We start from the raw sequence: 23,992 nt of genomic DNA, 5'->3' as shown, positions 1-23,992 counted from the left end.
CTACTTCAGTTAAATTTTAGCATTTCAATAGAAGCATTGCTTCTGTGAGGCATATGTTGGTAATGTGTCCAGTGGTAGCTAGTTTTGGTTGTATGTCTTGCAGTAAATTAACATTGTGTTAGGAAAATGGTTTTTATTTGTAGGCATATATGTGTAGTGCTTTTAAACCATATATCTAAAAATTTAAACTTAACTGGTGGTCAGTGTGATTTTATGAGCTCTTACTGTTGCCAAAAGATCTAGTGGAAAGATAAGCATATGCCATGTGTTATTCAGTATTTAGAAAGTCTCACTAATTTAGTATTTGCAAGAACATCTATCATGATGCAAATTCTAAATAAAGACATGTGGTTAGCTTTTATTAATGCATATATGCAGCTAGACCATTGTTATATTCTGTATTTCTCCTCTCTTTCATTTCTTTCTTTTTGTTGGAATAAATAAGTTTTTTTAAAAAATCAGAAAATTAAACATAATAATAGCAGAAGTGACCAACTCATAACCACAGGGAGGGGATGAAGTCTGGCTGAAGTACTAGTTGTTTAGCTGGCTCCCTTTAAAGAGGAAATAGGTAGAAGTACACAGGCATTGGATGAGGCTGTGTTACAACACAAGGAAGCAGACTCTACTGTATGTGTTTGACACCTAGTATCTAGTAAGTATGCAAAGGTTGTAACTTATGTCTCAGAAAGAAAATAGATACATTTAAGATGCTGGTATTTTTTCAACTTTTTCTCTTTTATTCCTGTCAATAGGTCTTCCTTTGTTCCCTCTTTGCACCTATACCTCATCCAAGGTCTGACCCTCACTTTTTCCTTTTCTCTCTCTTGATAACACAGAAGTCTTGATCTGTTAAAGGTGCTGCCAGAAATGGTTGAAAAAGGTCTTTTCTTTTCTTTTTTTGAAGTTAGGCAAAGGCCGAACTCCAAAATGTGATGTTGCGAGGTTTGCTTTGCCCACGCGAAGCTTCAAAAAGAAATCATTCATTCTTTGTCTCTAAGACAGCTATGAAGCAGTCCAAGATTTGGAACTGGGATGCAGCCAGTGGTTGAGAATTAATGTTTTGCAATACACATATTTAGCAAGTGTAATTCAAGGAAAGTAACTTGGACTGTGCTGCTTTTTATTGGCATTGTTTTTCTGTTGCTGAGAGTAGAACATTCACTTTCTCTGCACTCACACCTTCATAGCTCATACAGTATTGGTGTTTCTTTGGGGAATAGTGGAATGAATTTTTATATTGTGATTATACTTTTAGTATTGAGATGAGAGTTTGCTGCTACTTGAAGTATATGTTGGCCAAATCCAGATTTTATAGCAGTGAATAAAACATTAGTTCTTAGCAGGATTCTGGAAAGCAAAGAGAAAGGGAGTAATGACATTTTTTTTTAAAATTGGAAAATTATAAGAAAGCCAATCCAGCTGTTCTTTTTTCAGAGCAGGTTGAGTTGGATGCATTAGACGTTATTCTGGTACCATGACTGTCCCTGAAAAGGAAAAAGAAAGAGAAATGTTTCATTTCTTCACCTCTTATTTTAAAGCAGATGCTAGAAGGTTGTGCATCTGTTGTATATGCTGTCCTTTTTGTATTAGGTTTGAATAGAAATTATGCTGAACTTCGATTGCTATTGTTATTTGTATTATTCTCGACCTCCTCTCCCCCCAGAAATTCAGATTTGTAAGAAATGTTGGTAGAGTTCAACATGGAAGAGTGTGTGCAGGAACTGTCAGTTTATCAGTAATGGTTTGCTTTAGGAAGACATTTAAAGAGAAAAATGTTATGCATTGCCTTGATGTCTTAATAATATATTTTTATTTCTAATAAAAACCCTCTGTTCTTTCAATTTTTGCACATAGACCATGACCTTCAGGCACAGAAATGCAAAACGAATTGAAGGACTCGATAGCAATGTTTGGTAAGTAACAATTATAGCAAACTGTTGAAAGAATAAAGAAAGAAAATATCTGTAAATTTTCTAGATGCTTTTGTATTCTTTTTGTCTATATTCACTGTTGACCATGTGTACCAATGGGGCTAAAGTGAGCTGACTTGCTTCTGTAGGTTTAACATCACTTTGTGATGGAGAAGTCAGTTCAGGGAGGTATTCCTAACATGGAGATATGTAAACATGGAATTTTTCATAGCATGCCTCTGTTAAAAGTGTACATTGGGGTAAAATAAAACTGTTAGCTAATAATCATTATTGAAGATAGTGGTGGAAATCCTGTTCCTTAACGTAGGATGTTGCATTAGAGTAGGCCCATTGAATCAGTGGGGATTTGCTGAATCAACTCCCCTGTCAATGCTGTTGATTCAAATGGGCCTAGTTGTGATTTACTTTAGCATTATAAGTAATAACTAGAGTGGGCCCATTTGAATCAATAGAACCAATGGAGGAGTTAACTCACCAAATTGTCATTGATTGATTTAGTCTACTCTGCTGTGACTTAATACACTGAAATACATGAATTTGATGTGTGGCTGGTCCAGATCAAGATGTGGCTTTCAGAAAGTTCAAGAAGTGGTATTTGGTACAGAAGGTGCTGAATAGTAGTGGGCACTATTGGATTTCAGTGTGTAAAGATCTCAGAGTAAGCCTATTATAATTGCCTTGAATGGCGTCATGGCTGCAGTTTTGCATTTACCTACTGCATGGAACTTGCCAACCCATATTGAAATGTCAAGGTTGAACAAATATGGAGCTTTTCGAAGTTGTACAGTTTTTGAATGCACCTTCTTCCTTTGGTTTTTGTCAGTCTCAGTCTCTTAAACAGGATCTTCCTACCATGTTTAAGAGATACTTTCTCTATTTTATATATACTCCTTGGGAATATTTTGGCAATTAAGCCTCTGGAATACCAGATCAACCCCTCATGGGGTCACTTCTCTCAGAGCTACTTATTCTATGTTGTGATTTGATCTGGAATACTGAGATCAAATCACAACATATTCAAATACAATATCCTTCTCATTGTATACTAACTATGATTGTGGTTATTTTTTTTTACAGGGTAGAATTTACAAAAGTAGCTGCAGATCCTTCCATTGTTAATCTTGGGCAGGGCCTTCCAGATATAAGCCCTCCTAATTATGTGAAAGAGGAGTTAGCAAAAGCATCCTCTGTGGATAGACTGAACCAGTATACACGGGGCTTTGTGAGTATATTTATATACATGAAATTCTTAAAGATACTATTATAAAGCAGTTGTGTAGCCACACTGTTTCTCAATCCCCCTTTCTTAGGTTTTGAATCTTGCACTGAGAAGCAGTGCAGCCTCTAACCATAAAGATTAGAGATGGGGATGAATATAAAAATGGATCAGTTTTTCCAGCAAATATAGCGGATTCATTAAATATTTGTTGATCTGTATTTGTGGGTTCCAGAGACCCTCATGAATACAAAGGGATGAATATTTACCTGTTTTTATTCATCTTTTGTATTAAAAAAAACAAATTTAAAAAAATCATTCTGCCTGTCGGCCACTGATCAGCGGCAGAAAGGCAGCCACCGCCCCACACAGCCACCCAATACTACAGCCTACCCCCACCCCCTCCCTTTCCCTACTTTAGGCCCCCACCCCCTGACACCCTCTTACCTTAATCGCTGCTGCCAAGGTCTTCTGGCCTTGCAGCCATGCATGTAAAAATGGAGACTGGCTGCCCTTTGCAAAGATGGCAGCTGGAGTTTCATTTAGGGTAGAGAAGCTGCAGCTGCCATCTTTGTAAAGGGCTGCCTGGATTCCCTTAGCCTGCCTAATGGAGACCTCAGCAGCAGCTATTAAGGTGTTGGTGGGAGTGGGGTGGGGGTAAAGGTTGGGGAAAGGAAGGGAGTGGGGGGCAGGCTGTTGGGGTGGCTGCCTGTCGGCTTCTGATCAGCTGATCGGTGGCTGGTGGGCAGAATGGGCTTCTGTGCGGTGTGGTAAACTCTCCCGGAGGGACCCAATTCATGAGTGAATAACTTGGGGTTCCGATATGCAATCTTCACCAAAGTTGGCAGGCGTGTTGGGGAAAGACATAGGAAGCTCCGTCATGATTCCAGAGTCTCTTAAGTACTTGGGGGAGCTTTCCTGGGGGGTCCTTTTGTGACTGTATAACCCAGGGGTCCATCATCCAAAGCTCACCAAACTTTCAAGACTTGTAGAAACGTGTCTGAGGAAGCCTCCCTGCAAATCTGGTGTCTCTAGGTGGTTGGGGGCCAGTGTTATAGCCATTTAAAGTGCAGACAAATCTACGGATCAATCAGTCAATTTGTCGAAGAATATTTGTATATTTGTATTTATTGATCCGTTAACCTTGATGAATAATTGGTCAAAATGAATCACCATTTTTTAAATTTGTCCCCATCTCTAATAAAGATGCAAACAGTTGTTAATGTAAGTGTGAATCTAAAGAGGTCTGTGCACAGACTTAAGTAAAGAATAGGATGACTGTTTCCTGTAGCATATAAGCTATAAGTTCATTCCTGTTTCAGCTAAAGCTTACAAGATGATCTCAAATTTTGAGTAATGTGTAATCATGTTTTAGCATTATGAGGATAAGCGACAATTAATGTTGGTGTACCACACTCCTACACTCGTTGTGATAACCTTGAGGTAGGGTTCAAAATTTTTCACTTTTCTAGATTAACTGAATCTTGAGATCTGAGCTGGTTGAATCTTGTAATTCAGAAACTAGTAGTGGTTAATCTAAATCAGAAGCAGAAATCTATGATCCCCTTCCAGCAGCTGCATGGCGGTAAGGGAAGCACATGCAATGGGGCTTACTATTGCTTCTCCTAAGTAAACCATGGTACAGTAGGACTGCAGAATCCATGGGGGATTGGTTCCAAGCTCCCCTTGTGGGTGCCAAAAACCATGGATAATAGTGAACCCTGATATATAGCATTGTCTTTGTTTTCTTCTAGTGCCCAGTTCTTGTTTTTTTTATTCAATGCTTTTAAACAAGGCTGTTGGATTCCTTGCTGCTATGTCTTTTAAATCTGGATATGATACTTAAAAAGAGAAATCTGATCCAGTTTTGATTGTTCTCTAATTCTTTATATTTTAAGGATTCATATTGGAAGTTTAAGATATGATCCACTCAGCAGTGCAGATTCCTGGAGTGGATCTGTAATAGTTAAGAAATTTTTATAGACAACAAAGAATTACAGATTTTTGAGAACTCCTTTAGAGGCTACTCACTCTTTCCATTTGCCTTACATTTACTTGTTTATGTTAGTTCACAATCCAGCTCTTGCTTCAGTTTTGACTGCAGTGTTCATACTTACTGTGTCCTTAATACTTTGCAATCTAACTATATTTTTACATTGCCACATAATATAATTGGAAAGGCATCATTGTATCAATTAGGTTTGCACTAAAACTCCCATGTGAGGAATCACATGGGAACAGCAGGGGAAAAGAAGTTAGAAAGTACAGACGCAGTATATGGTTATATTTATTTCCACTTCCTAGTTCAGCAATGGTGAACCATGCGGAGCCCTTTCTGCCGGCACACGAGCCATAAGTCGCTGAATCGCTCCTCCGCCACCCCGCAGCCAAACCTGAGAAGGTGGCTGCAGCCGTGGTACTGGCACTTCAGCAGGTGGATCTAGAGCAGCTGGCGCTGGCAGTGGATCTAGAGCGGGGTCTTGAGGCACCTCCGTGCCGGGATTCCCCCTTTTGCTGCCACTTCCGTTTCTGCTGCTGCCACTTCTGGTTCCACCGCTACCATGGCATGACGCCTGCTATCTCCCCCCCACCCCCCCGGTTTGGGCATGCAAGCCCAAAAAGGTTTGCCACCACTGTCCTAGTTTATTGCTTTGGATGTCTTATTCCTGCTTAGATCACCCATGAATTACTGTACAACTTCTTTCTGGAATGAAATGCAATTTGTAGGCTTTATCAACTCTTTTGTTTCCAGATTGTTATCTCTTTCTCTTAAAAGGGATACTCTCATAGATTTCAGTCTTACTAATTCTGACCGCAGTTCATAGCTTGTGTTCTCACACAAAGACTCCTGTTCAGTGGAATCCAAGCTGTACAAAAGAGACACTGTGTGGATTGTGCCCTGATTTGGGTTTTTTTCCATTTTAGTATTCTTGGCTCTAGATTATGATTGTATCTGAATCTTCGTCTTAACCATATTATTCTAACAATTTACCCCTTGGCTCCTGTGTGCTTTGTGTATCGGTCATAGTGTATGTGGCTGATAAATCACACTTTATTATATTTTTTTTTGTTATTCATCATCAAGCAAAAACTAACTGTGTATTTTCTTATGAAAAAATACGCAGGGGCATCCATTGTTGGTGAAAGTCTTGTCCCAGTTGTATGAAAAAGTTTGTGGAAGAAAGATTGACCCCTACACTGACATTCTGGTAACAGTAGGAGGATATGGATCTCTTTTTAGTGCAGTACAAGGACTCATTGAAGTAGAAGATGAAGTAAGTTTTTTAACAAAAAAAATGTAAAAAGGCATGTGATCCTTTTACACAATACATAAACAGGGGGCTGGCCAAGTTTCTGATTATGTTCTATTAAAAACTGTTTATTTGCTTCATTTTATTAGCAAAATCAAAATAGCATTGGAAATTCTATTAGTAAATCCACACTAACATTTAATTTCTTGGTGAATCCAATGGATGATAGGCCTGGATTTTCTTGATTTTTGTGGCATAAGAAATCAAAATCAGACTAGATCTGCTATCTTTCTTTTAAAAAGAAAACTGTCCTGACTCCTGTGCATTTCACAGCAAGATGACATACATTGATTTAGAAAATGAAAGATTTTGTGGCATGAGGATGAAGGGATCTTAAGCAAGGTCAGTCACTTAATTAAGTATCAAGTTGCTACTGGAGGTACAAAAGCAGGGCTGTTCTGAAAACTAGCAGTGACATTCTTTACATTGGTTTCCCGGCCTTCCAGTTTTTATCTTTGTGACAAATTCTCTTCCTTGGCTACTCCCAACAGGACTGGAAAATTCCTAGATGTCTGGTAATTTAGATACCAAAGAAGTCAGTGCTGAGCCCTCAGAACATGAAATATATTTTGAACATTTTCCTTGAGCATTTTATCTAAGATTCTGTCAGTCTGTCAATAATGGGAATTTCTCTCAGTCTTTGTAGAATCAGGAACATTGCTGATGTTAAGTGTGTAGAATAATGTGAGTCCTCAATCAAATAAACCACTTTATTTGGGATAAAATTGGTAATGAATTTGTAGTTACATTTTTCTTTTACGTTTTGCTTTTCACCTTGTCTCACTCTGTTTAGTAGTGTTTATTGTAAATTTTGTCTTCCTTACTCTTATCTCCTAGTACACAGAATGCAGTCATTGTCCTGTGCTTTCTTTTCTCTCTTACTTACTGCACCTTTTTCTTCTGCCATATCCCATTGTAATAAGACAGTGTCAGTGGCTGTAGTAGTCAGTCAGTCAGTCAGAAACCTTTATTGGCATACTGAGTACAGTAAAACAGACAAATACAATAACATACAACTAAAATGTTCACTGGGTAACGGGTAGGAAGGGCCAGCCAAGAGCATATTTAGGGCTCTTCATTCTGCGAGACCGTGCTACGACGTCTCTGCATGATGGCATATACGTATCTGGCAGTTGACAGGGTAAGTTCCTTAATATTGCCACTTAGAAGATGCTGCATTTTCCTCATATCATCCTATCCGGAATGGGAGGAGAGAAAAGCGCACAGATGGGACAGGCGAATATCCTTGTACAGAGTACAATAAAATAGCATGTGCTGCGGGGATTCAACCACTCCCTGACCACACGGGCAGAGTCTCAGTTCTATTGGTAAACCCTTGTACCTGCCCTGCGCTATGCTCGATGGTACTATATTGCATCTGGCAAGGGTAAATGGCCATCGTTCTTGTGGCTGTTCTAAGTAACAAAACTTATAGGACACCTTAGATCTGGTAAGGCTCCGGGTCCCGATGCCCTTCCTCCGGAACTGCTTAAGGCCTACCCCGACTGGTGGGTGCCTGTGCTTGCTACTTTATTTACTACCGTTAATCGATCTGGTATTATGCCTAGGTCTTGGACTCAAGCCATAGTGATTCCCATTTATAAGAAGGGTGATAAGAAATCCCCTGCAAATTACAGACCAATTAGCCTTCTCGCTATCACTGGGAAGATGTACGCCAGTTATCTACTCTACAAATTACAAGACTGGCTATTAGATCAAGATTTTCTGGGACCTGAACAAGCGGGTTTTAAGGCAGGAAAGTCTACATTAGACCACTGCCTGATTTTATCCCATCTGATTTCTAAATATACCTCTCAGCGCAATACTCGCTTGTATGCAGCCTTCCTAGATCTAAAAGGGGCCTTTGATTCCATCGATAGAGATATCCTATGGCTAAAGCTCGCCAGGCTGGGTATTGATAGGAGGCTCCTCTTCTTAATCCAAAAACTCCATGAGGGCTCTACATGTCGCATAAAAACGTCGATGCTGGGGGCCCTTTCCAATCAGATCTTTTCCAACAGAGGAGTGAAGCAAGGCTGCGTTCTGGCACCAACTCTGTTCAATCTATTTATTAATGACCTCGCCCCACTCCTACATAATATCAATGGTCATAGCCCCAAATTGGGCCATATACAGATTCCAGTTCTATTATATGCGGACGACATGGTTATCCTCTCCCGCACAAGGGTTGGCCTAAAGCGGTTAGTTATCGGTTGCTATGACTATCTGATACGCAATAATCTCCAGTTAAACTTTGAGAAATCTAAAATTATAGCGTTTGGCAAAGCTTGGAAATCCTTCTCGTGGTCTTTCAATGGCAACCATATTCAGCAGGTTAGAGAGTTTAAGTACCTGGGTGTCTTTTTTCATTATCGACACTCCTGGACAACTCACCAACGGGCAGCGATTAAGTCCAGTGGCTGTAGTACTTAGTCTACAGCTCAATACAATGCATAGGTTGGAGAATACCAATATCTGAAGTACTATGTACCGCAACTCGCTGCTGAAGAAGTGCTATTTTGAATTCATTGTGCTATGAACTTCTCAGATTGTTTGCTGTATCAGTGAGATGACATTGTGGCTCTGTCTCTGAAGGAAAACTTAGGTCATTCATACATTTCTTATCCATAGTGCTTACTGATATGTGTATTTCAGGTGATAATAATAGAGCCCTTCTTTGATTGTTACGAGCCTATGGTGAGGATGGCAGGGGCAAAACCTGTCTTTATATCTTTGAGATACGTGAGTATGTTTGTAAAGTTATAACATTCAGAAATTTTATCAGAAGTAATCAAAGGAAGAGGAATTCACATTTTGAATGCATTTGTAATGGAAATTCTTATTTTCTTATTTTCCCTCCACTTAATTGCCTTAATTTGCAATCTGTGTTAAGTGAAAATAGAACATGTTCAGTAAAAACATTAGTAACAAGAGATATGGGTTTTAAAAAAAACACAGGCTGTGTCCGCTTGCTATAGGGTTAAACTGTGGTGTCACATGATGTAAATGAGCACAGACATGCCTTGGACTAATTTGGTATCTCCTGGTGTGTAGTATGTCTGGTTTATTTGATACATGTTTATATGTAAATTTATGAAAAGATTAGAGATGGAAGGATTTAAGCTTATTGAAGTTGTGATGCTAGACATTTTCTGCATATTAATTCTAGGAAGATTGGCAGTCATGTGAAAGGTGCCATAGAACTACAAGATAAAGAGCATTTTCATAGGGTTGGTGCTTTATGTAACATTAACTGTTCGTTATTGAATCTCTTGGTTGGAAGGAGTCTCGGCATGGAGGCTAACAATTCCGGAGATCTCTTATTGGGAAGTGGCATATGATGTTGCCCATGTTAGTATTCTTGTATTAGTAATTACAGTATGCTATTTACACATATGCCCTACATAATATAATAAATCTTACAATTAAACTGCAGATGAAACATGTTCAAGATCAGTGTGTTTCACCTAAATAAAATATACTTCTCTATTTCCTAGAAACCTGCAGCTAGAGATGTTCCATCAAGTGCTGACTGGGTATTAGATCCCACTGAACTTGCAAGTAAATTTAATTCCAAGACAAAAGCTATTATATTGAATACCCCACATAATCCTATAGGAAAGGTGAGACTCCTGTTTTTATATCTCTCTGCTAGATGTAATAACCACATGGATTTAGATTATAGTGATCAAGTGACCATATCTCCTTCTTCTTCCTCCTCCTTCTCCTCCTCCTTTTTGTTCTTCTTCTAGGTTTATACAAAAGAAGAGCTCCAGATAATCGCTGATCTCTGTATTAAATATGACACCCTGTGTATCAGTGATGAAGTCTATGAGTGGCTGGTATATACTGGGAATAAACACATTAAAATAGGTACTGAAAAACATGAAACTGTACAGAGGATTGTTGATGGGAAGCTTAAATGTTTTATGTCAATTTTATCGAATGTTCTCTTGCTAAAGATTAAAAAAAAGGTTATTGATTTATCAGTAAACTTTATATCAAATTATTTTGATTATGCAATATTATGTAGCTGATGAATAATAGAAATGAAACATGGTGGTGTTAGGTCCCTATCTGCTTGGGAATGGTTACCAATATTTATATGATGGAATACCGTATCTTTTGCTCCATAAGACGCAGTCCCCCCAAAAATGTGCGAAGGCAGCAATTTCGTCCCCGCTGGCCCCATGGGGGGGAGCGTCTCAAGGGTCCGGGTGAGCCTTCCAGGACCCTTGCGACGCTCCCCCCACCCCCGACGGGGCCAGCGTGGGCGAAATCGCCAGCTTCCAGGTGGGGGGAGCATTGCAAGGGTTCTGGAAGGCTCACTCGGACCCTTGCGACGCTTCTCCCACCCCCGCACGGGGTCAGCGCCGGGGAAATCGCCAGTTTCTGGGAGTCTTTTGAGGCTTTGGAAGCCTCTGAAGACTCCCAGAAGCTGGCAATTTAACCCCTCCTGGCCCCATGGGGGGTGTGGGGGAGCATTGTAAGGGTCTGAGGGAGCCTTCTAGGACCCTTGCGATGGTCCCCCCACCCCCTGGTGGGGCCAGCGCCGGCAAAATCACCAGTTTGTGGGAGTTTTTTGAGGCTTGGGAAGCCTCTGAAGAGTCCCAGAAGGTGGCGATTTTGTCCCCTCTGACCCCGGGGGGGGCAGGGTGAGTCCCTAAAGGGTCCTAGAACACACCCTAGGACCCCTTGGAGGCTCATCCTGCCCCCCCGCTGGGCCAGAGGGGGGCTTCTGGGACTCTTCTGAAGCTTTGCGAGCCTCAAGAATCCCAGAAGGTGGCGATTTCATTCCCTCTGATGCCCAGGGGGAGCAGGGTGAGTCTCTAAAGGGTCCTAGGATGTGTTCCAGGACCCTCTGGAGACTCACCCTGCCCCCCCGGGGTCAGAGGGGGCGCAATTGCCAACTTCTGGGACTCTTTTGAGGCTTGGGAAGCTTCGGAAGAGTCGCAGAAGCTCGCAATTTTGGCCCCTCTAACCCCTGGGGGGGCAGCGTGAGTCTCTAAAAAGTCCTGGAACACACCCTAGGACCCTTTGGAGGCTCACCCTCCCTCCCCCGCCGGGCCAGAGGGGGCAAAATTGCCACTGATAGAAAAGTGTTTTTTAGAGACTCACCCTGCCCCCCCGGAGGTCAGAGGGGGCGCAATTGCCACCTTCTGGGACTCCTTTGAGGCTTGGGAAGCTTCAGAAGAGTCCCAGAAGGTGGCGATTTTGCCCCCTCTAACCCCGGGGGGGCAGGGTGAACCTCCAAAGGGTCCTAGGGTGTGTTCCATAAGATGGACCTCTCCATAAGGCTCATCAATTTTTAGGAGAAGAAAACAGATTTTTTTTTCCCTGTTTTCTTCTAAAAATATGGTGCGTCTTGTGGAGAGGTGCGTCTTATGGAGCAAAAAATATGGTAGTATTTCTTAGTATAGCCAGCCATTTATTCTCAACCTTTTTATGGCCATGCGTATAAACAAAATATGAATTAAATACAGGCCGGATCAGAATTGTATAAGTTGCATAACCTTTATATAATTATCTACTGGAGGGTCTGAGCAGTTTTATTTCCAATAAGTATTTTTTCTCCTGAGGTCTTCAGAAGTACCTTAAAACTGTGTTCTTACTTGAAATAAGACACATGGGGAAATACATGGTTTGCTTTAAAGGAGGAATATCCAGAATTGTAATTCTTTTTTAAAATAAGGTTATTTGAGTTTTATTCATATTTTAAGTCATCTGGGGTTGTGTATTTCTCATGAATGAATACTCTTTTTATTGTACAGCAAATAATGTGTACAAAATTCAAGTTAAAAACATACAAACCATAAAACCTGTATGTAAGTGGCAATTATTTTTAGAAACTCACCTTCCCTGAAATCTTTATTTCACTAGCTTGTATGTAAAGATTTTTGCTAGGAAGAGAACACAGATCCACTCATTGCTGGCAGACAGATTATATTAAACATCATACATTCCATCAACTGAAGTGACACTTTGGTTGTGAAAAATGTGAAATGAACATTGCATCTGTCTACAACATCTGGTGATGGTTTTTTAATGCTTACCTAATAGGAGTTGCCAATTAGGCATCCTTCAGTCTCGAGAGACTATGGTAACGTGCTCTTTATGGAGAACTTGGAACAGTGTCTAGTGTGGCCAATTCAAGAAGGCCAATTCGAGAATGACAATCCCTTCCACACTGAAGACAAATACAATCTGTCCCCTGTCCAGCTCCCTAATTTTTAACTATGCTGATTTTGTGATAGATTACTGGCAACTCCTTAACTCCAGCAAAATCAGGAGTTGCCAGTAATCTATTGCAAAATCAGCATAGTTTTTGTTCAGTTACATTAGCAGTTTCCTCTAGTCATGTATAACATTTCATTATGTCTGCTCTCTGGCTTGGGCAAAAATGTACAGTAGTTTGGTATGACTAACAATTAAGAACTCCACTGAAAGTTTAAAAAGCTGCATATTTCAGGCAAAGATTTCTTCTGGCATCTCAATGAGGATAGTGCCAATTTGGGCAATACATGTATATGTGTGTCTTGCCTCCCTAATTGTTCTTGGCACCTGCTTGAGTATAAGAAAGCTATCAACTCCACTGTAGCATTATAAAATGGCAGTGCTCATTGCGATTTTAAATGTACTGGTAAGAAGAAAACAACAGGATGTCCAAATACGCTGGCCGCACCACTGTTATGAATCTTTGGAGTACTGTACATCTGTTCTTTGCCCCCAGATTTAGATTCCTTGAATGTGTGGCATAATAATTCTTATCACATTTAGTTGACAGTGTGACTAGTTAACCATTGCAGTCTTCTTAAATTGTGCTTGTTAGCTGTTTGCTCTGCACGTGGATATCTTGCTTTGCTTTAAATTTGGTAAAGATGATGTGGATTTCAACCTGTGTGTGAAAGTATTCCTTTCTTTCCTATCCACTTAGCAGTAGTCATTCCCCACCAAGTCAGGATTTCATAGGATAGAACACTTTTCTATCAGTGTCATCTAATGATGTGAAGTGAGGCTCCCAAAACATGTCACACCATGAGAATGTGCTGCCATATGTTCTTTTTGTCACCTGTTACATGTAATTCGACCCTAATTTGATAAGGGCAGGAGTAGATTTTGTTTGCTGCACCTCTGCATGGAGGCTAAGAGAATTTTATTATTTCAGATCATTAGTTTTGGTTCTGTTCCTGTAAGGGAGAGTTTGTCCGATCCATAAAGATCTATATCATTTTTCCTATAGGCATACTATCATGCACCATGAAATTTATAGATATGATAAAATAAATGAGAAACTCATTTGCTCATAAAGCTTCATATTTATAAAACATATGTATTGCTTTGTATCTAATATTGTTTTTCTCAATAGTTTAGCAAAGCATGTATGTTCTAGTATCTTAATTATTATTATTTCTCTATATGTTTTTAAATAAACAGCTACTTTGCCTGGAATGTGGGAAAGAACAGTAACTATAGGAAGTGCTGGGAAAACATACAGTGTAACTGGCTGGAAGGTAAAGAGAACACAGTTAAGATGTGACTTGAATGAATACTGTATAATAATTGAGGAGCCTCGTGGTGCAGTGGTTAAACTGCAATACTGCAGTCAAGACTCTGCTCATGACCTGAGTTTGATGGGCTCAGGAAGCCATCTTGAGATTGATTCAGCCTTCCATCTTTCTGGGTAAATTGAGTACCCAGCTCAGGTGTGGGGCAATGCATGAATAAATTGTAAACCACCCAGAGAGTGCTTTAAGCATGATGAAGTGATATATAAGCAGCACATTTTGTTTTGGTTTTAGTCCGAGCTGGAGTAGACCCCCTGAATCAGTGGGATTTACATATAGTAAATTACTGTTCAGCAACTGACTGCTTTCTAGTTTAAACTAGTAGTAGGATACTGATCATTGTGAGGGATTTCATCCATTAAAACTGGCACAGTTCACATGTATGCTGATATATTCTGGAACTCTGCATACATATGTGTTTCTACATGCTTTAATTTCAATATTGTGTTTTTTGTTGATTTCTATAAATACACTATATTATCTCCATCCCTCTCTATAGATATAGAAATATAAACACAAGTAAATTAATGCACGTGCATTTAACTTTCATATGTGTTTATATATTATGTTTGTTAGTACTTTTATAGAATATAACTAATTCTATAATTGTGGTGAAAATTGTTTCCATTTTTCTTGATAAGATTTAAAAAATTAAAGTATTTTAGAATAAATCCACCTGGTTGTCTCTGATGAGTAATAGTCCCTTCCAGGAGACCAACCAGGACTCTTGGATAGGGCAGGAGAGTTAGTTTTTTTCTGTCTTGTAAGGAACACACACGACTGATGGGTTATATTCAACCAAGGAAACATTTTGTGGTTAAATATTTGTTTGACCTTACCTGCAAAGTACATAGCACTGATTAAAAACATGTTCACTTTTATGTTTATAAGTTGTTAATATTTTGTGACTGTTAAATCAAAAACCAGATAATTATTACAGTTTATGTCATTTTGTTTAAGCTTGGTTGGTCTGTTGGTCCCGAGCATCTGATAAAGCATTTGCAAGTTGTTCAGCAAAATACAATCTATACGTGCCCAACTCCATTACAGGTTGGTACAAAATACATACAAAGCAAATGTAACATAATGCTAAGAGAGTGATCCCTTCTTAGCACAGTTGTATTGGATAACACCATTATGAAAGTGCTTGTGCAACAAAACCTGTATCTCAAAATGTGCCACTATAGTCACAAGAGGCCTTTTACTATGAGCACGGCAACATTGTTGGATAAAGGCCAATGTGTTGTATAAAAAGTTTGACACAGTCAAGGATGTTGATGCCACCGAATAGCATGAGGAGTTAATGCAATAGGGGAAGTATTAGTAGGAATTATAAATGAAATGAACTCTTGAGCATGTGCTAGATAGAATATGAATTTGGAAATTCTTTTAGGTAGTCAGGAATAGGTGAGAATTGAGGCAGATTACTGTTTTCCAGTACATCCTACCATGTATTTGTTGTGGAGGATATTTTTTATCCCATGGCCAAATAGTAAAGATAACTTGCTTACACAGTGGTTGTATGGATGCTGTGAAAAATTGCCACTTGGCAGCTGATAATCTGTATGCTTTTCTAAACTTCATTTTGGCTGTGCCGTGCCCATGTGTTTAAAATTAGGGTGTAAGTTTTGTAAAGATTGAAAACTTAGCTTTCGGCATAAGTGGGGTGGGACACTAGTAAATTTATTTTACTGAGCATAAACTCCTTCTGGAAAAATGGACCATTGGATTTTTAAGATCTGAAAAGTGTACCGTACTAGTTCTGTGTACTGGCTGCCTCTTTTGCTAATTGATTTTCTTTCTTTTCTGATTTAAATTTTCAGGAGGCAGTGGCACAAGCATTTTTAATTGACTTGAAACGCATGGATGACCCAAACTGTTACTTCTACTCTCTGCCCAGAGAATTGGAGGAGAAGCGGAATCGAATGGCTCAGATGCTCCTGGAAGCTGGGCTGAAACCTATTGTTCCAGAGGGAGGATATTTCATGATTGTTGATGTATCCACACTAAGTTAGTGAAAGTATTACCCTGTGGCAATTATTAATCTATAATAGCAGGAATATGGAGGTGGGGGTGTAATTTCTGTATACTGAAGCCTGCATCAGATCTGAATTAAGAACAAAGGTCTGCAGCATTCTGTTGCTTTCTTTGTCAGTATTTAACATACGCATTGTGAGAAACACAATGGATGACATGGTGCAGCTATTCTTAAAGTAGATGGTGCAGAAAAATTCAGTTTTTGCTGTTGCCAAAAATATTGGTTTAAAATTCTGATGTTACTTCACAGTCCGGCCCTCTACCCGTGTTTCTGGCAGTCATGATACAGAGCTGGGATTGGGAAAATGGACACTGAGATAACTTCGGGATTTGAATAACTTACTCAGAAAGGAATACGGAGTGAACATGACTCAGGGCTGCCATCTTTGGCCATCGCCATTTATCATGACCTTATAACTCTTCGAAGTTAGCATCATGGAAAGAGAAATAGAGTGCAGTATAATGGTATTCAAACCAACAGTGTGCATTCCCAGCTCAGATTGTTGTCCCAGATCTTTCTCTTCTACTCTTTTTGGGGGGAAAGGGAAGAATTGTCAATAGTTTATAAAAATAAGCCCCTCATAATAGGAGTATTTCATTTTTCTGCTTTTTTTAAAAGGTGTAGATCTGTCTGACATGGGAAAAGATAATCCTTATGACTATAATTTTGTGAAATGGATGATAAAAGCTAAGGTAAGGATTTGCTTTGTTTCTTCAAATGAACATAACCTACTAGAACGCTAAGTGCATCTGGTCTAGGGAACTTTGAGCAGAAGAAAAAAAGCACATGGCCATTGCTAGATGTCCAGAACAATTTCCCCACTTCAGTGAAGATAACTGACCTCTTGCCCCGGCACTTACATGAACCTGCAATCATTTACTACTGTCTATGAGCTGGACAAAACCAGTTCTTTTCTTTCAAAAGTCTTTTGATAGGTGGGCGGTTCTGGGCAAACACTTGGTTACAGTCTGCATTTTCCAGATACTGTATAAATATGCTTTTAAAAAGAAGAGTACTACTAATCTATAAAACAGAACTGTAGATTTTTTTTGTTCCTTTTATATTGTACAAATTATTTGGACTTTTACTGTAAATAAAGAAATTCAGTTTGATATAGAAAACATTTCTCTGCCAAAGGCAATGAAGAAAATGTGCATTGTGTGTTCAGGTGGATTGGGGCTTCCCAGGCTGGGCACACAAAGAATACATAAACAACTAAAAACCAGCAGTGGTTCTCAAATGCAAGTCCGCAGATGTTATTTGGCCAAGTTCCAAAATCTCTAGCCACCTGTAGCCAGTGGTCAGTGATTCTAGGTTTTATAATCTAGCACGACTTCAGATTGGGTAACACAGCTTTAAACTTTCACAAGCATCTGGTTGACTCCCAAGCTGATTTTACAGTACAGTCCAATACATATTTACTCAAAAGCAGGTCCTGCTTAATCCCAGGTAAGAGTGCACAGGCTTACACACTTTGTGTGTACATATTAATATGATTCATATATTATGTGAGCGCATCATTACATTTTGTCATTTCAGAAACTGTCAGCTATTCCTCTTTCCTCATTTTGCGGTTTGGAAGCAAAGGGTCAGTTTGAGAAATACATACGGTTTTGCTTCATCAAAGTAAGTTCTACAATCAGCACTTCAGTGATATTTTAAAAAATTAGCAATCCTGTTGGCTAATATCTCTGTGTGTTATGTGCAATCAAGTTGGAAGCAGTGTATCATGACTCCAACATTGTTTCAAGGTAAACAAAATATTTTAAGAGTGATTTTACCAATTCCACTCCATCACTCAGTTTCCATGGCCAAGCAAGGATTTGAACCCAGGTCCCCTGAGTCTTAGTCTAAAACCCTGTTACTACCTCATAGTTTTAGTGTGTATCCTGTTATTTGTTAATATTTAAAGTATTCTTCTCCTTTATTAATTTAAATTAATATTACTATTAATATTACTATTAATAATTTTCTTGGGCATGATCTTTTTTTGCTCTAAATCAACCAGAGTTGTGGGGAGAGGATTGTGAGAACTGGAGAAGGAACACAAAGGTGATGAGCTCATATTGCTTAGGGCCAATTTAAGAACCAGGGTTTGATTGGGCCATATGTTCCTCAGACATTTCCTGCTAAACATTTCCTGCTAAACATACTATGCATTGTAATTATAGAGCTCAGCAATCGCATATGCTCTGACTTGCCACTTCAGTACCAAAACATATTAGCCTGGCATTTTAATTGGGAGGCAGGGTAAGTTTACAGTGCCTGACAAAACTGTCCCAACACTTCATTTGCTGCTTCCAACACTCTGTTACCTGCCTTGTTGAGTCTAATAGTAGGGCCAGGGTAGATGGCGTGCTATCTGGAGAAAAGCAATGGTTAATGTTTTATTTGGGTTCATTTCAACTTGCTCTATTAAAATTGTGTTAGAGGCTATTTGTTTCTGTATTTCACTTTCCCCTAAGATTAGAAACAGATCTAATCCATGTTCCAGTATTACCTGGATAAAATTGGTAAGGGTAGCCAGGATAGCTACCAAAGTTATTTTTTGAATTTTAACTCCCAGATTCCCAGAATCAGCTGGGAGTGAGCCCCCCGCCCCAAATAACTTTTTCAGGATGTAGAAAAATACAAAACAGCTTTAAGTAACTCAGTGGTCTCACAGTTTTTTGAAGAATAATAACGGTTGATCTGAAAAGTGAAATTACAATATTCAAATGAGTGCCCCAAAAGTTATAATCATATAATAACTGAGTTAGAAAGAGCCTGTGAGATCATCGGGTCCAACCCCCTGTTCAGTGCAGAAATCCAAATCAAAGTAGATCTGTCAGTGGGTTGTCCAATTTTCTCTTGAATGTCTACAGCGCTAGAGTACTTACCATCTCCCGAAATAATTGATTCACAAGTTTTTCCTGATATTCAGCTGAAATCTGGCTTCCTGTAACTTGAGCCTATTATGCATTCTGGGGTGCAGATCACAGATCTTGCCCTTCCTTCCTCGTATGTATGACAGTATTTGGAAGGTGGTATAATATCTTCCCTCAGTCTTCTTTTCTCAAGGCTTAACACGCCAAGTTCTCCCAGTCTTTCCTAATAAGGCATGGTTTCCAGTCCCCTGATCATCCTTGTTGTCCTCCTCTTAATTTGTTCCAGTTTGTCATCCTCCTTCTTAAAATTTGGTATCTAGAAATGGACAGAGTACTCTAGATCAGTGGTTCTTAACATGGGCGATAATGCCCCCCAGGGGGCGATTTCATTTTTCAGGGGGGCGGTAGAATGAAAAGGGGCGACGTGGGGGCGCTGGAGCAGAAGGGGGGCGGTAGGGGGGCACTGGAGCAAGCCAAACCTGTGAAGATGGCTGCAGCCTTTTTACAGTGTGCATAAATATATATTTTTCTCCAATTTTAATTTAGTTTCAGACTTTTTGTCTTGAAATTTTTAGTTCCTGCATTTGTTTTTATGCCCTTGCAACTAAATCATTAAATGTTACTTTTTGGGGAGCATTTCATTTTCTTGGAATTTAATTTTGTTTTCAGGGGTCATTGGATTTAAGTGTCTTAAATAAATAAATAAATAAATAAATAAATAAATAAATAAATAAATAAATAAATAAATAAATAAATAAATAAATAAATAAATAAATAAATAAATAAGATATCATCACCGTGGGGAGGGGGGCGATGATAACTTCCTCAATGGCTCAAGGGGGCGTTTCTTTCAAAAAGGTTAAGAACCACTGCTCTAGATGAGGCTGTTAAGGTATCTAGATGAAATGTTAAGTTTCTTCTGACTGCTGCTGACCTTTTCCAGGATATTTCTCTAGTCCCTAAATGTATAGGCATCCTACACATAGTTTGACTAAATAGTGTTTCACTTTCTTTAGATGTGTTCCTCTATGAATTAGTCTCACTTTTTATGCTGTTGTGGTATTTTGTGTTGATAGAAAGACAGCACATTGGATGCAGCAGAAGTGATCCTGAAAAACTGGAAGAAACATTAAATAAGAAGCTAATATTTCCTGTCACTTAAGAAGAAACCATTCTTATGAACAATTGTACATTTAAAATCAGGCCCGGAGTTTCATGTAAAATATTAATTTGTTTAAGTTGCACTGTGCTGCCATCTGCTGGATGTTCAGTATTCATATGTTTTTAAATACCCTCCAAATCATTGACTGTTTTCTAAAACATTGGGAACCCTTCCCTCGCCATGACTTTTTAATCTACTCAAATAGAAGATATACACTAGAATTCAATTTGATGAATTTTACAGCTGTACAATTTTGGTTTCTTTTTGTTAAAATACGCTTTTCTGTTCCAAGTGAAATACTACCCCTATGCCGACGTTCGAACTGCTCATGTGAAAGCTGAAGGTGGAGCAGGGCAGTGTAAACAAGCCCAGCTGCCAACATCTCAAGATGCTTGGCTCTTCTAATATGCCTACTTCTTTGCAATATATGATAAGGGAATATGCAGCTTGAAACAAATCTTTAGCTTTACTGTGAAAGACTGGAGATTGTATTAGTAAAAAATAAAATAAATAATACCGCAGCTGCATTTATCCAAAGAACCAATAATAGAAATACATATTTTAATAGCAAATTGTTTGTAATTTTGTTGGATAGGAAGTATGGACTCCTAGTTTCCTGCTCAATGAACCTCAGCAGCATAGTGCAGGTAATTCTTGAAATGAGGAAAGCCTTTTTATGATACAGTATATTTTGAGCAACTAACACAATTGTTTGCTCATCCCAGCGACAGAGATACTGTATACACAAATGTTTCTTTGGGCAACAAAAATTGATATCTGAAACTTTGCACATATAATTACTAAGTAAGGAGATATGATGCACAATGTTTTTGCGTAGATTTTACTGATTCCATGGGGAAATGGCTACGGAAAAGAACATGTTGATTGAGAGCCTGGGTTTGCCATTTTCCTATGCTATGTAAATTACTTTTCTTACTGACTCAATGAGGTGTGTCATCTCACATATTAGAAGGGATTTTTGTTCCCTCCAAATCTACAATAATAATCCTTGATGATGTGCTACATGGTATCTGTTAATTTTTTGAAGCCGAAAGTTGATTTAACAAATAATAAAAAATGAACAGTTGCCATACATATTTCCTGACTACTTGTTTTCATTTATGATATATGCATGCACAATATTTGAGGAAAGTGAAGATTATAAACATCTATTTAAAATTTATAAACTGATCCTATGAGGATCTTTCTCTGTAGTAATTGTGCATTAGGATGGGAAGTCTTCTATACTAGTACATATGCGTATCTGCTTAGAGGAAAGCCCTTTGTGTTCTACATAGCTTACTGTGAGATTAATTGGGTTGCACTCTCACAGAATACTGCTATATGTTCTTGCTTATCCTGGATTTTTAAAAAGATCTTAATGTATGTTTCATTGTTTTATAAATGTGATATTTATTTAGTGTTTTAAAATTTCTTATTTTATATGTTGTGAGCCACCTTGGATCTCCAAGAGGGAGAAAAGCAGCCTATAAATACCATATTTGCCAGCGTATAAGACGACTAGGCATATAAGACTACCCCCTCTTCCGCATGTGTGATTTTGCTTTGGCTGCATCATGGGAAGAGTTCGTTTTGCTGTTTTTGGTTCCTTTCGCTGGGAGAGAGCGAGGGTTTGCTGAAAGAAGGACAGCATCAGCGCCGAACAGCTGACTGTCGGGAACCAGCAGAGGCGACAGCCATTTTGAGAGGCAGCAGCCATGTGGTCGCATCTCAAAATGGCTGTCGCCTCTCTGCTGGTTCCCGACAGTCAGCTGTTCAGCGCTAGAGTCCAGCTGTTCCGAGGCTACGAAGGAGGAGCGGGGCTTGGTCTACTCGGTCTTATTACCAGGTAAGTGACTTTGCTGAGAGAGAGTGAGGGTTTGCTGGAAGTGCACCCGGCATATAAGATGACCCCCCCCCCCACTTGGAGGCATGTTTTTCAGGGCAAAAAAGTTATCTTATTGGATTCCAGGGTGCCATGCGTGGGATTCCGATTTACCTGGCTGGCGCTCCTGTTGAGGCCCTGGTGGATGGCTGGTATGCCACCACTGCCAGGGCTGTAGACACTATAACTCTTAAGCGCCCTCTCAGCTGCAGAGCCTGACCAGCACCTTGGTTTAACCAGCAGCTGCGGGCTATGAAGTGGAATAGGAGAAGGCTAGAGAGCGTCTGGAGGCAGAACCTGATAGAAAATAACTTAAAAGCTGCCAAGGTCACACCTAACCACTATCTTGCTAAGGTAGAGGCTGCTAGAAAAGCCTGATTCGCTGTCTGGATAAGCGAAGCATCCAATCAGCAGGCAGAACTTTTCTGTATAGTACCTGGTTTTCTCCACTGAGCAGAGAGTGTGGCCCAATGGTGAGTGACCTTCGGTTGGTCCCCAACCTATACGGAATTGGCCACAATGATTGGCCTCCATCTAGCATTTCTTGTGACCAATTTGCAGCATTTTTTAAATCAGAAGTGGAGGCCATCCGCCGGGATCTTGCACCCTATTTGAAAACAGTGGATCGAGCTGAGACATCCAGTGCAGTGCCTTGTCAGTTGAAAATTACTCAGTTTCAACCTGTGATGTCCGCAGAGGTGGACAAGGTCCTTGATCACTGCCCAGCCACCACCTCCTCCCTTGACCCTTGCCCAGCCTGGCTAATCAAAGCTGCCAGGCCAGTGATAACTGAATGGGCCACTGAAATAATAAATGGTTCTCTTCTTGAGAGCAAGGTTCCTTTTGGCCTTAAAGAAACACTCATTAGGCCCATTAGAAAGAAACCGTGCTTGGCAGCAGACAACATTGGTAATTATAGGCCCGTTGCCAATGTTTCTTTTCTTAGCAAGGTAGTTGAGATGGTGGTGGCCGACCGGCTTCAGGGTCTCTTGAATGAAACCGATGCCCTGGATCTGTTTCAGTCAGGCTTCAGGCTGCGCCACAGCAGGGAAACAGCACTGGTCACCCTGCTGGATTGACCTACTTAGGGAGGCCAACGGACAAAATGCCCTTGCTTGTCCACCTTTTATATCTCAGCCGCCTTTGAGACCATTGTTGCACACCCCCAGCTCCCCTGTTTGTTTTCCCTAACACCCAGGTTTGCCTTTGGGCACGACTTTTTCTTTTCTTCCTTTTTATGCTGCCACCAGAGGATATTCTCCTCACTGTATCAAATATGAACAATGGATCAATGATGTCAAATATAACTATGTTTATAGGTTAATAGGTAAATCACATAAGGAAACTCATGGATGGTCTTGTATTATTCATTCATTAAACGTGCTTTGGACTTTAGATTTACTTATATAGATTATATAGATTCACTTTAATCACGGTGTTACAATATTCCAACAGTTTATTTTATTTCTTATTACTTTTAATTCCTTCAGTTCTCAAATACACTAACTTTTCAAGTTCTTGTCTTGCTCCTAACCTAACTGTCTATCTCAACATTTTCAATCCCTCTATATTTCTCTGTCTCTTCTTCTCTCTCTCTCCAACTGCCCTAACTGTCCCAAACTCTTTTTTTCCTTTTAGTTCCGTTGGTTCCGCCCCTCCAGTCCTGTCATAGGCTCCCACACCAGAGCTCTAACCTGACGGACAGGAGTGACGTGTGAGCTGTCCGTCACAACTGTTAACCACGGTATCCTCCTGGGGAGGCGCTCCGAGTTGGGGATTGGTGGATGTGACGTTTAACACGTAACCCATTTGTTTTCTCAACCAAAAGGCTCATGTGATGTCTCCCCACCAGCAGATAACAATTGGGACCGTTCCCCCTTTTTCTCACTGCCACCAGTGGATTTCCTTTATCCACAATACAGTATATAAAGATTTATTCAGACACGTGTCAGGTTGCTGCCAACAGAACTTATTTATTGAAAGGTATTAACTTTTATTATAATCACAGATGTTC

At 39.7% G+C, this 23,992-nt stretch overlaps 1 protein-coding gene across 11 annotated transcripts in view; it reads left to right on the top strand.

Annotated features, from left to right (window-relative positions):
- Positions 1 to 21,188, top strand: part of KYAT3 (kynurenine aminotransferase 3) — a 34,689-nt gene extending 13,501 nt beyond the window's left edge. For 6 of the 11 annotated variants that reach the window (XM_078392211.1, XM_020794557.3, XM_072997910.2 and 3 more), the window contains 12 exons: positions 1,858 to 1,916; positions 3,012 to 3,156; positions 6,276 to 6,425; positions 9,117 to 9,203; positions 9,959 to 10,084; positions 10,214 to 10,334; positions 13,896 to 13,972; positions 14,987 to 15,076; positions 15,850 to 16,036; positions 16,683 to 16,756; positions 17,604 to 17,690; positions 20,008 to 21,188. In XM_078392211.1, coding sequence (XP_078248337.1) covers positions 1,858 to 1,916; positions 3,012 to 3,156; positions 6,276 to 6,425; positions 9,117 to 9,203; positions 9,959 to 10,084; positions 10,214 to 10,334; positions 13,896 to 13,972; positions 14,987 to 15,076; positions 15,850 to 16,036; positions 16,683 to 16,756; positions 17,604 to 17,690; positions 20,008 to 20,064 — 1,260 coding nt within the window. In that variant the 3' untranslated portion in view covers positions 20,065 to 21,188. Of the gene's footprint in view, positions 1 to 755; positions 797 to 991; positions 1,102 to 1,857; positions 1,917 to 3,011; positions 3,157 to 6,275; positions 6,426 to 9,116; positions 9,204 to 9,958; positions 10,085 to 10,213; positions 10,335 to 13,895; positions 13,973 to 14,986; positions 15,077 to 15,849; positions 16,037 to 16,682; positions 16,757 to 17,603; positions 17,691 to 20,007 lie in introns of those variants that run through there. The other 5 variants (XM_078392212.1, XM_078392213.1, XM_078392215.1 and 2 more) reach the window with 2 other exon arrangements.
- The last annotated feature ends 2,804 nt before the right edge of the window (positions 21,189 to 23,992 follow it).

This window comes from Pogona vitticeps, chromosome 4 (genome assembly GCF_051106095.1).
Source record: "Pogona vitticeps strain Pit_001003342236 chromosome 4, PviZW2.1, whole genome shotgun sequence".
NCBI classification, from domain to species: Eukaryota; Metazoa; Chordata; class Lepidosauria; order Squamata; family Agamidae; genus Pogona; species Pogona vitticeps.
Note: the sequence above shows the minus strand (reverse complement) of the source record. Positions and strands in the feature narration are given on the sequence as shown.